At 38.4% G+C, this 15,363-nt stretch overlaps 1 protein-coding gene across 3 annotated transcripts in view; it reads left to right on the forward strand.

The window, feature by feature from the left end:
• Window positions 1-15,363, forward strand: part of LOC124554892 (exportin-4-like) — a 231,368-nt gene that overhangs the window by 74,250 nt on the left and 141,755 nt on the right. For 2 of the 3 annotated variants that reach the window (XM_047128568.1, XM_047128569.1), the window contains 4 exons: window positions 5,425-5,581; window positions 11,090-11,214; window positions 11,305-11,462; window positions 12,669-12,843. In XM_047128568.1, the coding sequence (XP_046984524.1) occupies window positions 5,425-5,581; window positions 11,090-11,214; window positions 11,305-11,462; window positions 12,669-12,843 (615 nt within the window). Of the gene's footprint in view, window positions 1-538; window positions 641-5,424; window positions 5,582-11,089; window positions 11,215-11,304; window positions 11,463-12,668; window positions 12,844-15,363 lie in introns of those variants that run through there. The other variant, XM_047128570.1, reaches the window with a different exon arrangement.

The following is a 15,363-nucleotide window of genomic DNA, read 5'->3' on the forward strand; positions in this document are numbered from 1 at the left end:
AATGTGATAAGAATCCAAGAAATCAAACAGTACTCAAGAATAGGTCACACTAGACAGTCCATTTCAAACAATAAATTCAAGGCTTCCATTTACTCTACATGCTTTTGTATTTATATAAATAAAGCCTCATATCAACTGCAAGTATTTAATTTAATTGATTGAGTTCAGAATCTGTGCACTAATTGCGTAATTGAATGTAACTGGACTTGTTTTATTTCTCTTTACATGTACTGTCTTGCACTTACAGTTTATTGAAAATAATTTCTGTGTACACCATTCTGAATTTCATAACAGCTACTCAACAATGGCATTGTAAGCAACAAGTATTCCTTTCTCTGGATATAAGGGTGGTAGTGACAGATTGTCCCACAAGGAGCCTCTACATACTATTTTGAATCAGTTGACTGACCATCATTTGTGGAGAAACATCAGTTACACTAGAGAGCTTATTTTCATAAATAGTTTCACATACTAGGTGATTTTACAGTTGTGGACATAACAGAACAACATGCTAACATAAAGTTCTGTTTCCTGTTAGGGAAATCAGCTGCAGAAACCCTATTGGTATGACCCAGAAACCAAGCAACAATGAAACCTATGGAAGACTACTTCATCACCATGACTGAAGAAAGCAAAACAGGTGAGAACCAACATGAAAACATTGTTGGTTTGTTTTCAGAATGTGAAGGGACTGTCTGCAATGATTTTGTTCCCCAAGGTACCATAGTTAAGCAGCATTGTTACTTTCAAGTTCTAAAAGAATGTTTGAAAGATACTGAGAAAAGATTAGTCTACGTTGAAGTGTTCAAGGGATTGGCTCATCCTCTGCAACAGTGCTCTTGCTTACACATCATTGAATGTAAGTTTTTATCCAAACACAAAAGACAACAGTTTCACACTCACACTACTCATTGGATATGTGACCTTCCTTATTATGAGAAGTGTCCGAAAAGTGAGTGGTTTTCAAGAAATGGAAGATGTGAAACAAAACTTATAGAGATACTGTGAGACAGATTTTTGAAAATCTCTGTGCATTGTTTCATGAGAAAAGATTGGGATGAAAGCATTGGGTCTGCTGGATAATATTCTGAAGATGATTACAGTGAATTAAAAAGTGTGTAGTCAGATGAAATGAAACCTAACAAGAGTTCTGTCAGTACCTATCATTGTAGTTATTTTGAGAAACTTCAGTTATATTTCAACATCAGGGGTTTTTATTGTTTTTTATCTATATGTTTTGGTCAGTGTAATCAGTGAGAGTGTAGATAGATATAAAAATTTAAGTTATATTTTTTTATATGCTGTTTCAGTACCAGGCTTATTAATTTGTGATTGTGTGTAGCTTTTGTTGTACCAAGTGATTTTATGTTGGTCCTTGACCCTTATCACCACCATACTTAATATGTATTCATCCAGAGGCTGATGAATGATATGTATAAACTTTTATTTGACTCCGTGTATCACATCCGAGATACAAGGGCTATCTGAAAAGTTCTTGGCACCACCCAGCTATTGCAGCAATACTCACGTGATTTTTTCCTCTTATATTGTCACACTTAATAATAGAGGCCACATAAAATTGCAAGTCTTTCCAGGCAGCAGTTGACTGTAGGCAGTCATTTGAAGCAGTTACTGTGCATGTGGTATTAAATTCTTTGTAAAAGAAGGTTTAACACCAACCAAAATTCATTTGCAGCTTGTAATCATGTATGGCGGCTCTTCACCGTCAATTCCTACAGTAAACATCGAATGCGCTGCTTACATCTTACGCCAGGAATTGAACATGAGAAAGCTTTGTGCAAAATGGGTGCCACGTGTGGTCACTGCAGATCACAAATGCATTTACTCAACACTTTCTGCGGTTCTTCAGCTATAAAGAAGTGATGGACGGTGCTATCTACAGAAAAGATTGGTGTTTTGTGATGTGGAAGGAATTTCGTTGATCGGCTATCGTTAAAAAGGTAAAACCATAATTGGAGGATAACACTCTTAACTTTTAACGAAACCGGTTGCAAGCATTCTTGAAAACAGACATGACATAAAAAAGAAAAAACTCATCTTCCATGAGGGTGATGCACCTGCCCACAAAAGTGTCTTGGCAATGGAGAAATTGAGGAATTTGCACTATGAAGTGCTGGAACATTTGGCTTCCTCAGACTTACCTGTTCTCAAAACCGAAGAAATTCCTCACTGGTCAGTGTTTTTTTTTTTCCGATCAATAAGCCACTGTGGCTGTAGATGGGTACTTTGCAGCACTTCTGGAGGAACATTACAGAGAGTGGATAGTGGCATTGGAACACTGCTGAATAAAATGTATTGATAAAAGAGGAGATTATGTTGAAAAATAAAACTTCTTTGTAATCATAAATTGTCATTTTCACTATCAGATCAAGAACTTTTCAGACCGCCCTTGTAAATGACTGAGGTAGGTGGTCCATTTTGTATGACAGCAGACTTGTATTCAAAAGGAATTTGGCCATCCTGATTGAGGTTTTCCATTGTTTACCTGAATTTCTTGAGCTGAATGCCTGGATGGTTGCTGTAACAAGTTGGTAGGGGGGTTATGGCTCGGAACTCTCACTTGGGTAGACGAAGGTTCAAATTGAGCGAAGTTGCACAGTGGTAACTATGAGAATGGTTCCTTGAAAAAGGAACCAAGCTCGTACTCCATGTGTAATGATTTTATTGTTGAAGGGGATGTTAAATCCTGAGCTTGCTTCCAATCCACGTCTGACAATTCAGATTTATGTTTTCTGTTGTTTCCCTAAATAGATTAAGGGCATTGCTGATTTCATACTTGATCATTCCTCTGTCCACATTTGGGCTGTCTCTGTCATTGCCGTTGACTAGACAAACTTTCCTTTTTTTTCCCCGTTAATGAATGCTGTTGTTTCTTTGTCAAAGTGGTTTCAATGGCTACCAAACACGAACATTTTTCCTACCCTTTGTCATAAAGTTTTTTTTGTGTACTAATCACCACATCACCACCACCACTCTAACAACATTATGACCCATTATTCTTGTCTCATAACTGTAAAAACTGAGAATATTAGGACTTTGTGTCGTCAGCATGTGTAAACCATTTCGTTCATGGAGAGATGTGCTTATCAAGATCTTAATCAGAAAATGCATTGAGCACTACTTGAAATGATTGATTTTGCCATTGATGATGAATAATGTGATGACTTCTCATACTCAGCATGGCTGCATGGTAAAGTTGTCTACTGGTAACATTGCATGAGCATGGTATGCCTTTAGATGATCCCTCAACGAATATTGATGATTCTGATGAATAGTAAAACACCAATTTCATTTTGACTACTGTTTTTTCAAAAAATTGCCCCTTAACTGAGTGTTAGATAAGATACTCTCCATCTCATGCAACCATAGCTGTGGTGTGCTGTAATGAATACTTAATCAGTTATGACCTATGTAGTTGTAGTGTCTGGGTAAACTCGATCATATTTTATAGTGTTTTAACACTTAGAAAACCATCTTTTTGTGCCATGTGTGTCAAATTACTGAGTTTTATATCTTCAGTTATATTTGCAGTGTAATGGGTATAAATGCAGATATTTTTGTGTGTAGTACCTTAATATATGCACAGATCAGAATGTGGGTTGCTTTTATTCTTTTGTTGAATAGTCTTCCCACAAATCATCACTAACTGTACGACCAGATGTTTTCTGCATGGTCATAATTGCACCTCTAAAGGGACTATGCCTGTCAGTATGGACTATCTCTTTTGTGTTAATGTACCACACTTTATTGCCTGACCTGCTGCCCAGCTGAAAATAAGCATTAATGGCTTGTTCTTGCCACATGTACTTGAACCAACCTAAAAGTGTACTACTACTACTACTACTACTACTACTACTACTAATAGCTATAATTATTAGTCTGCATTTGAAGTAAATATGAATTTAATGTCATTCTGTCTGTCTGTATGTGTGTGTGTGTGTGTGTGTGTGTGTGTGTGTGTGTGTGTGTTTTCGTTAAACAGAGATACAAATAGTAGGAATGAGATTCCAAATAATGATCAAATGTGTGCATGTCATTATGAGTGCTACTCACATAGTTAAATGGTCAGCACGTAACCAAAGTCTCAGTACACTCAAATGTTTAAAGTGTTTATGATAATGAGTCAAATGAAAATTGTAAATATATTTTAAAATGCAATTTATTATGCAACTGTGGGGCAGAGCTTTATCACTTTTTGACTTACTCTCTCTATGCTCAATGCAAGTTCATTAGCATTTCAAAAATACCTTAATTCCCATAGAAAAGACATAGTTTGGGAATATGACCAGCCACTTGTGCCCTGGACGGCATACCTTTCCATGAGGACAGAACTTCTTGCTGCACAGTGCTTCAGTGAGATGTCTAAACATGTGATTATCACTAAAGGTCCAGGATGTGGATGCTGATGATATTCAGATTGGATGTCAGTGATGGTTGCAATCATTGCACATGTCATATGAGGTGGTGCATTATCATATTGCAGTACAAAACTGGCAGGTAAAATACTCGTCGATTTGGTTTGATTACAAGCTGGAAATTAGTTTTTAGAAGGCAAAGTAAGATAGTCTAGTGATAGTGGTCTCTCACTGTATTTTAGTGCTCCAAGGTGATGACTTTTTCATCCCAAAAGGGGTCTACATACCCTTCTTGGCATGTTCAGTACTTCTCCAGTGTGAGTGATGAAGAATGATTCTATTCCTTGCTCACACTCTTTATGTCAGATTTCACTCCTGTAACAATTCCTGTAGGGAAGGCTACAGCTCTTGGTTCTGCACACCACAGAAGTTGTTCCACAAGTTTCAGTTCAAGTATCAGTTGCAGGGGCACTCAGCTTGCAGGCACTTTGTGAAATACAAGCACATTATGCACAGTGTGATGTTTTGAATTGATTCTGTGTTGATTGGTGTGTCTCCACTAAAATAGTGTCAATGGTTGTTTGTTATGTGGATGCACAATGTGAAGTGTCTGAGCTGGATGAGGAACCTCGATCATGAATGTCAGTCCATTTCCCAATGTGCTTTGGTATACATAATTTTCATTATGCTATGAATTTGTGTAGGTTTAAAAACACCTTACTACTTGGAAACCAAACAACAGCATTCTGTTCATCCTTTATGCGAATTACCAGTGGGACAGCCATCCTTTACACTGTTGCTGTGACCATGTTTTTACATCTTCACAATGCTGCCACTAGTGAACATCTGCCACACTGCGACCAATGTGCTTAATTACTTTCAGGGTACTGGCACGTTTATTTGCTTTTTTGATACACATTTACAGTTTTCATTTGATTCACTGTTGTACCACCCAGTGACCTAATAGGCGACATTGAAGTTAAGGTGATATTTTGTTTTTATATTGAGATGGTCTATAATAAAATAGTGTTGATTTATTTTTCTGCAGGGAACAGATCTGAAGAGGATTTTTGAATTTTGTGTTGAAGCTCTTGGTGAAATAATGAAGACAAAGGCACCCTACCAACAGGAAATCCAGAGTGTGTTACGACCGTTGTTGTCTATAGCAGATGCTATACTCTGCTGGGGATTTATCCAGTCAAATGATATCCTTTTGCACTGGTGTATTTGCTTTGAAACATTATACAATTTTGTTCTTCAACTATTATTAAACATATTGATGTTTATTGTAGCATATATTGGTCATTATCTTGTACCTTAAGTGATTTCTGTATGCTCTATCAATGAAGTTATAATGAGAATACTAGTAATCATTTTTGTTCTTTTATGTAATAACTATTCCAATTATACACTGTACATGGTGACTATAGTAGACACAAGGCTGCTTAGACTTTAGTTTCTTTGACAATGAGCTATTCCAGCGCATTATATAGAATGAGCAGCACCTTTAGTCATGGATTAAATTCACTTGATACATCAAATGGAATTCTACAATTTCCATGATGGTTATTCATAATAATGTCAGTAATTGACTCAGGACATCATTTCATCACCCAGACTTTGAGACATTTCGTGAGCCTCCTGGATTCAGTATTGCTGTCCTTCCCTACCATTGTTGCCAAGCTGATGCTTACAACTTTATGGAACAAATAGCCATGTATCCTCTCATACATTTGTTTTGACATGATGCATCATGACTTATGTCAAGAGGTACATACTCCGGACATTACTCTCAGAGATGCTCATAGAAATGTATATATTAGTCACTGGTGCTGTCATTAATCTTCTATGTTTCAGATGATGATCTACATCTACATACATACCCACACAAGCCACCGTACGGTGCGTGGCGGAGGTTACCCTGTACCTCTGTTAGTCATCTCCCTTCCTGTTCCACTTACAAAAAGAGCAAGGGAAAAATGACAGTCTGTATGCCTCCGTATGAGCCCTAATTTCTCGAATCTTATCTCTGTGGTCCTTACGTGCAATGTATGTACGTGGCAGTTGAATTGTTCGGCAGTCAGCTTCAATTGCCGGTTCTCTAAATTTTGTCAATAGTGTTTCTCGAAAAGAACATCACCTTCCCTTCAGGAATTGCCATTTGAGTTCCTGAAGCATCTCCGTTACACTTACATGTTGTTTGAACCTTCCGGTAACAAATCTAGCAGCCCACGTCTGAATTGGTTTGATGTCTTCCTTCAATCTGACCTTGTACACATCCCAAACACTTGAGCTGTACTCAAGAATAGGTTGTACCAGCATCCTATATGCGGTCTCCTTTACAGGTGAACCACCTCCCACAAAAAAAAAAAAAAAAAAAAAAAAAAAAAATCACACACACACACACACACACACACACACACACACACACACACACACACACAGACGTCAGGATCTGAAACAAATCATAAAAGAACAGAGAAATACAAAGTGACTAAAAGTGTCATTTTTTGTATTTATTCAGATACAAAGCAGGTCTGAATTTTTAGAAACATTATCATCAGAGCTGATCACCTCAGCCTTCAGGCTTGCTCTTAGCTCGTTACTGCCATGAGTCATACTTATAGTCACAGGGGGAAGGTGGGTCCAGGCGAGCCTCCCTCAGCTCTTCTGCTACAAGTTTTCACTGCACTTGTGAGACTAACAGACACTCCAGTGCTGTCACTTACAGAGCTATGACAGTGAATGAGCACATTCTGTGAATGTTAACAGACAGGACGCACATTCTGCTGAACAGTGCCAGAACAAGGTGGGGTAGTTTCTGCTGCGATAAGTTCAAGGTACTAGTTTAATTTTATGAGGAATTTATGTCATTTCATGTTACATGGATGAGGTGCCCACGATAATGTTATCTGATTTTCCTGAAGTTTAGTCTTACAGCTACATCATACAAGACTGCACAGCATTTATTCTCATGTCTCTTTTACTTTCTAACAGTGACAAGTTAAAGCTTGTTGTGTGCTATTAGAATGTTCAGTTTATTTGTGAATGTTGTTATGAATGCAGACTTTGTGCATTTGTAACAGGTATGCTTTGCGAATAAGTGAACCAAAGACGCTATGCTGAGTTAAAACTTTTGTATTTTATGTTGCTAATTGCTTGCACTTGCTGACTGCAAAAGCTAGTAAAACTAAATTTCATTTGCTCTTGTTCTTACTTCTAGTGTTTGCTTTATCTGTTTAACACTTCTTAGGAAAGCTACAATCTGTATTTAATAGTGGAAATAAATCAGTGCCTACCAGATATTTTGAGGGCATCATTTAAATTATCACATCATCACATAAGTTGAATTAATTGATGATGCACTTTGCTGAATGGGCAGGTTTTTGAAGAGCCATCAGCTCAACTGAATGAAAGTTTATCAAAGAGCCTCTAGCTATTTAAGTCCAAATTTCCTGAAGTGCCATCTGCTCTAATGGACTGAAAATATTGTGGTGTGTAGTGCAACGTTTCATTATGTGGTATGTTTTTATTACAATAACATGACAAAATTTTGAACCTGCACTGTGTTTTTATGAGTCCGGTGCCAAGTTTATTTACATTTAATTCAAAGCTTTATAAAACATGATTAAAACCTGATATCCAGTATGTTGGATGTGCACATTACAAAATATTTCTCTTATTCATAGACTAATTTAACTCTGTTCCATATAAAGCTGAAAAATTGAGTCGCAGATGAAAGTCACTGTTAAAAGAAGAAATAAAATAAAATGAACAATTGTGAATGGAACTCAGAAATGTGTTCCTTGAACTTCATCGAGATTTAAATGATATTTATAATGTACTTAAAGGACTGTCCACCAGAGTTAAACTTGGGACATTGTGGGTATAATAATCATATTATTTCCTGCTTTACTTTTTGGTGCCTTGTAGTTTCCGAAAAGAGATATGAGAAAAAAAATAGGAGCATAATTGACAGAACAGGTGGTTATTACTGCTGTTTTTAATTCAAGATAGTGGCTGAAAGGTATACTTGTGATCCTGTGGGTTAAGGTCAGTGCCAAAGAGAAGGATGCAAAGTATTACTCACATACAACGGAAGCACCATGAACATGAAAAAACACACATACAGAATTATCATCCTTTCAACATCTAAAACAGTTTCAAACAGTTACAAAGAGACAGACAGGGTCAAGTGTGTGTGTGTGTGTGTGTGTGTGTGTGTGTGTGTGTGCAGGCGCGCGTGCGCGCGTATGCATATGGCCGTTCGACATTGGTAGTAGTGGGGAAGGATTTATTATCCTTTCACAAGGACTAATTGATGTTGGTGCCAAGTACAGAACAGTGAGAGTGCAAGACATTTTGCCTCCTCCAAGAACTATTTTGCTGATCAAGTGAGAAGTGAGATCTTGCTTCAAGTAAAGATAGCTGTTGACCAGAATGATACGTGTATATATCTAGTATTAATGTAGACTCTTAAGTACAGGTATGAACTGAGAGATAATGCACTCCTCACAACGATGTTTCCTAACATTTCAAAAATGAGTGAAAATATTCGTACTGAGTTATACGAAATGTTGTCTGAGATGAACATATCTCCTCTGGAATTAAACAAAGTGAATTTGTGATGTATCAGGGGCTGAACCTAAAGAACGCTCTTCAACACCACAAACATTTGCTATATGCAACACATTGAACAAACACAACATTAAGGCTCATTGAACAAACACAACATTAAGGCTCACATTGGATGACAAGTTCCTTAGTGAAACATTGTCTGATATTTATGAATCCATTCAGGCAGTGCATAGAAGTGTAGGATATATGAAATGCTCAAGTTTGGTGGCAAGATTTGAAGAAGCATTACATCAAGATGTGCTACAAGATAGAGTAGCATCTACATGATGTTAGATTCATTTCATTCTCATAAAAAAGAAGAAAAATGAAATTCAGAATTTGCTGTTGGAAAAACCAAAGCAGAAAATGATATTTTTTTATTCGCCTGACGTGATAGTGGGTGTAATTAAATTCCTTGAACCTTTTAAAGATGCCACAAATGACCTGGAGGGTGTAACAGAACTGACCCTGCCTTTTGTGGTTCTGTGGGCATTTAGTTTACTAGATACATGCCAAAGTGAAGATGCCACTTCAGAACATGCAGAAACCTACTGAAAAGGGAGAGTCGTTAATGAACTACAGGGTTCTGATTATATGGGTACAGTCTTTCATGCATGTTTCAAAGAACTGTCAGTACTGAGTGAAGAGAAAAAAGAAAATATTTATCAAACTGTTTGTCACAAGCTAAATAGTGTAGTCATGGAAGAAGAGCAAAAGGTCCCATTCCCTCTCCTGTAAAGAAGTTCCAAAGCAGGCATTCATCAACTTTTAAGTGCAGAGATGAACTTGAGAAATATTTGTATATGGACACTCCAGGTGATAATGTCAAGAATATTTTGTCATGGTGAAAGGCCAGTGCCTGCGTCTTCTCCAAACTCTTTAAAGTGGAAAAAAGAAATTGTCTGCATTCCCACTAGTAGCACTGCAAGTGAAAGAAATTTTAGCAGGGCAGGCCTAATTGTATCTGAGTTCTTCTGTATCAATCCAGAATGTGTCAACGACATTTTGTAAATTCACATATAAGGAAATTATTTTTTGAAGACAACCATATATATAAGATGGAACACACACAATCTGTGTAAATAGTCTCCACTTGTAAAATATAAATGTAATATACAGGTTTTTATTCAGAAGTTTTTGTTGCAAATAGATTTTTGCATTCTAGATATGTAGATGTCATGTACTATGTACCTTCAACCTCTACTCCAGTAACTGATTCCACTTTGCTAATCATTACTGTAGTAGTTTCAATCTTATTAAGTGCAAAGAATGTTATGTCTTCGATTAAACAGTCATGAAATGACTTCATAAGTTGAGGTTGATTATGACAGAGAAAAGTTTTACTTCTTGCCGTGTACTTATCAAACAAGTTGTGTGATCATTTCCTGCTTCTACAATGTTTCTAAACAAGATAGTATCAAAATATAAAGATCAAAATATTATGAAGATGAAATAATGAATTCATCAAACGTGTAGACATCATACATGCAGTTTTCATTGTGGGCCTTTTATTATCACACTTGACCGAATTCTCGTATGCTACAAATACAGCTGAGTCGCCTTGCTCATCAGCACCTGTGCTCAAGCCACCAGTACTCACTGCTCCACTCCCAAGCATCTGCCGTGCTCACAAGTAATGAGTAAACTTGATGTGTGTACTGACTGACTGACTGCTTGTACTAAAAACAGTTGTATGTGATGCTTATACTACACATTAAGTGAAAGGAAATACTATTAGTAATGTACATTTTATGTGCAACTTGTGAAGTAGTTGAATTCAGAGATGCTTGATAGAAGCCAGGAGTGTTAAAGAAACATCAGTTCATCTTGCAGATCTATTTTACTGTGATGTTGTTGTTGTGGTCTTCAGTCCTGAGACTGGTTTGATGCAGCTCTCCATGCTACTCTATCCTGTGCAAGCTGCTTCATCTCCCAGTACGTACTGCCGCCTACATCCTTCTAAATCTGCTTAGTGTATTCATCTCTTGGTCTCCCTCTATGATTTTTACTGTGATAGTTTGATGATTTATATATTTATTTGGTTCATGTATTTGAAAATTTCTGTTTTTGTGGTGTAATCCTTAATTACTTTCCACTTCCAAAAAGATTAATTGGTGTTTTTGAAACAATATATGAGTGTGAACAGCCATCATCCCTAAGACTAACAAGTCAGTGGAAGGATATGATGTTGAATCCAGAGCTCTTGAGGCTGTTTTTTACAGTAAGTAGTCAGAGAGTTATCATTTTAAAGTGTTACATTATTTTTGAAACTTGAGAATCTGATCATAATGCAAGTTTTCTGAATTTACAGATCCATTGGAATGTACGGCAATATCCAGATATGTTGCAAAATTCAATGAATTGCATAATGCAGTTGGCATCTCTAAATGGGCCAGTAATTGCCTCTAGAGATGAGAGGGTCCACTATGCTGCAAAGTTTATGGAGAACTTCCTGGAACTTGTTTCCAGGTAAGTATATATAACTGGTTCTGCTTTGTATGTTCCTTTGAAATGCGGGAAAGATGAACTAATGAATTTTCCAGCCACTTAAAATTGCAGTGGTGCTATATAATATCATTTTATGTGTGTTCTGGAGGGAAAAAAGAAAACAAATATCCTTTTCTACACAAGGTTCTGTAACACACACACACACACACACACACACACACACACACACACCCACCACGTAAGTCCTGTAAATTTGGGAGGGGGTGATTAGCTCTCGTGAGTTGGGGGGCTAGCACGGCTGTCAGGAAACATGATCATCGTAAAAGGGTGTATGTGGTCTGCAACCAGTGTAAAATACTCCTTGCCCATCATGGTGCCTTGCACAAGCTCTGCTGGACCAATGGCTGTCCATGTGACTGTGTTCCCCAGAGCATAATGGAGCTGCCGCCAGCTTGTCTCTGTCTCACAGTACAGTTTGATTATGGATTCGCACCCTCCCATCAGCATGATGAAGAAGGTATCAGGATTCGTCAGACCATGCAACACTCTGCCACTGTGGTAATGTCCAGTACTGATAGTCACTTGCCCATTTCAGTCGTAGTTGCCAATGTCATGGTGTTAAACATCGGCACTTCATGGGTCATTGTCTGCGGAGGCCCATTGTTAGGAGTGTTCAGTGCACTGTGTGTTCACACACTTTTGTACTCTGCCCCGCATTAGAGTCTGATGTTAGTTCTGCCACAGTTACCACCTGTCCTCTTTTACCAGTATGCCCAATCTACAACATCCGAAATATGTAATGAGGGGTGGCCGTCCAACCCCACAATGTGTGGACATGGTTTCACCTTGGTTTTGCCATGTGTTGAAGACACTCAGTACAGCGCCCCTTGAACACCCGACAAGTCATGAAGTTTCCGAAATGGTCGTGCTGAGCCTTTGGGACATCACAATGTGCCCTCACTCAAACTCGGCTAAATCGTGCACCTTCCCCATTCTACACATGGACAGCATGCTCACTGATACTATGTACACTATGCATGTGTGTGACTAGCAGTCATTCCTCCCCGGGTGACACTACTATCACCTGGATGGGCTTAAATTGATAGTAGTTCAGTGGTCATAATGTTCTTGCTGATCAGTGTATTATTTGTAATTTAAGGTCTATTAAGAAGATTTTGATATCTTTCTTTACAGTACTGCTTCTTTTCTCCTTTTCATTTGTTTTAGCATTGAGATTATTGATCAAGAAGCCTTGGGTATTTCCAACAGTCTGCGAAAATTGATTGCATTTTTCCCACCTGCCTTATTGGTGGGTGTGCCAGATGGACTGCTCAGATCTATGTTGAATTGCTTAACCCATCTGACTTGCAGTTGGTGTGGACTGGCTATTGGAGAAGAACAGGTGAGTGGCATAGAAACAGCATACTCTGTGTGTGTGTGTGTGTGTGTGTGTGTGTGTGTGTGTATGGGCGGGCACGCGCGCTCGTCAAATGCAGTTTGGCATTGCTAGAGTGCAATCTTCTGCCATAGACAGCTCATAATGCTCTCTCCAACTGCAGTGGATTCTGTGTAGTGAGAGAGTGCTGCTGTTCTCGAGCAGTGCACAAAAGGAAGCCACCAAGATGTTTGATCGGCACAGTCAAGTAGGCTCCAATTGGCTTCAGCACCTAGATAGCTTTCTGAACTGGGTGTAAACATTAGTGATACAATCCAATATGTCACCGACTCATTCACCCCATAGTCCTCACATTGTACTATGTAACAGCCTGTTAGTGGAGTGATATGTGTTTCTCAGCAGTGTGGGCCTGGCATGTGGCACATGGGGATTCACATGCCGAATGCCCTGAGAGAATCCCCCAGCTTTTCAAAGGAAAATGGCCAAACCCCAATGAATAGTTAAACAGAGCAAGAGGACCTCGTGGAAGCTCTCTGAGACTCAGTTAACGATTCCGCTAACTAAAAGTTTTGGAAGCCACCTGGAGGCATATCCCAGATGCTGGCAGAGCATTTTGCCTCAGCGACTGTAAATTTTAGCTGTGATCGAGCATTCATTTTCGCAAATTGCCCATGGAGAGGAGTGGCTTGAACTTAGCTCCAACAGTAGCAAAGTCAGTAATCGCCCCTCTTCACTTGGAAACTTACATTTGACATTGCCTGAGGTTGCGTTTCAGCAACAGCTTATCTGTGTATGTATCCACATTTATACTCCGCAAATGACTGTGAAATGCGTGACGGAGTGTGCTCCCCATTATACCACTTATTGGGGCATCTACACTCTCCGTTCACATATGGAACGTGGGAAGAATAATTGCAAAAGTGCCTCTATGTGTTCTGTAATTAATGTAGTCAGTCTTTGCATTCCCCACAGGAAAAATATCTAATGGTTTTAATATATTCCTAGATTCTTCACTTAAAGCTAGTTCTTGGAACTTTGTAAGCAAGCTTGTGCAGGATAGGTGGTTTGAAACTTCAAATGTCTACCAGTGCTGGTTTTACAGCATCTTTGTGGTGGTCTCCCGTAGGTCAAAGAAACATGTGTCCAATCGGACCACCCTTCTTTGCATAATTTGATATCTCCTGTTGGACTTGTTGTGTACGGGCTCTTAACTCTTGGGTCATATTCTATGAAGGGTTGCATGATTGTTTTGTAAGAAGTATACTTTGTAGATTAATTCCTTTTTCTCAATATTCTGGCAATGCAGTAAAGTCTTCCACCTGCTTTACCCATGGCTGAGTTTTTGTGACCATTCCTTTAACATCCCTATCAATTGTTACACCCAGGTATTTGTGTAAATTAACTGATTCCAGATGTGACTAATTGATATTGTAACCATGTGATAAAATTCTTTTTCATTTTATGAGATGCTCAATGTTACATTTCTGAACATTTATAGCTAGTTGCCAGTCTTTACACAACTTTGAAAACTTATCAAGATCTGACAATATTTGTACAGCTTTTTTCAGGTATTACTTCATTATAGACTACTGATCATGTATGGAAAGTCTGTTAGTTCATTAATTCACAGAATAAACAACAAGTATCCCAGCACATTTCCCTGGGACACTCCTGGAATTGCTTCTGCGTCTGTCAGTGACTCTCCAGTCAAGATAATATACTCTGTCCTTCCTACCAAAAATATCCACAGTATAATCAGAGATTACATTGGTACTCCATACAGCCGTACTTTAGTTATTAAGCATTGGTGTGGTAGTGTAAGTCAAGAAATACTACATCTACCTGGCTGTTTTAATCCATGGCTTTCAGGATGTTATATGCGGAAAGTGCAAGTTAAGTTTTGCACAGTCATTGTTTTTGGAATCCATAATCATTGGTGTGGAGGTCATTCTGTCTCATGATTCAATCTGCTACAGCAGATTATGGTGCCTTGAAAATTAACCAAAGCGTTGCTTTCTAGTATTTCTTAATAATATATGACAAAAGAATAATTTCTTAAATTGTCAGTAGAATTTTATTTCATCTCCTCAAACTCTGAATAGACCGAACTGGCCTGTATAATTTCTGAAGCATCACATTAACCATGTGTATAAGTAAAACTTTGAAGTTGATGATAAATTGGTACCTGGTCTGAATCTTAAAGCCTAGAAGCTCTTTAGTCAGTTTCAGTATGGATTCAGGAGGTAATGATACAGTCAGCAAGCTGATGCTGGTGAAGGCATCTGTACAACAGACTTTTAATTTGAAGATAGAATCTCACAGATTTCATCTTTGATTTCATAAAGGCATCACAGATTTCATCTTTGATTTCATAAAGGCATATGAGACTACCAGGGCAACGGCCTTGCCGCAGTCGATACACAGGTTCCCGTGAGATCGCCAAAGTTAAGCGCTGTTGCGCGTGGCTGGCACTTGGATGTGTGACCATCCAGCGGCCATGCGCTGTTGCCATTTTTCGGGGTGCAC

The sequence above is a fragment of the Schistocerca americana genome, chromosome X, assembly GCF_021461395.2.
Source record: "Schistocerca americana isolate TAMUIC-IGC-003095 chromosome X, iqSchAmer2.1, whole genome shotgun sequence".
NCBI lineage: Eukaryota > Metazoa > Arthropoda > Insecta > Orthoptera > Acrididae > Schistocerca > Schistocerca americana.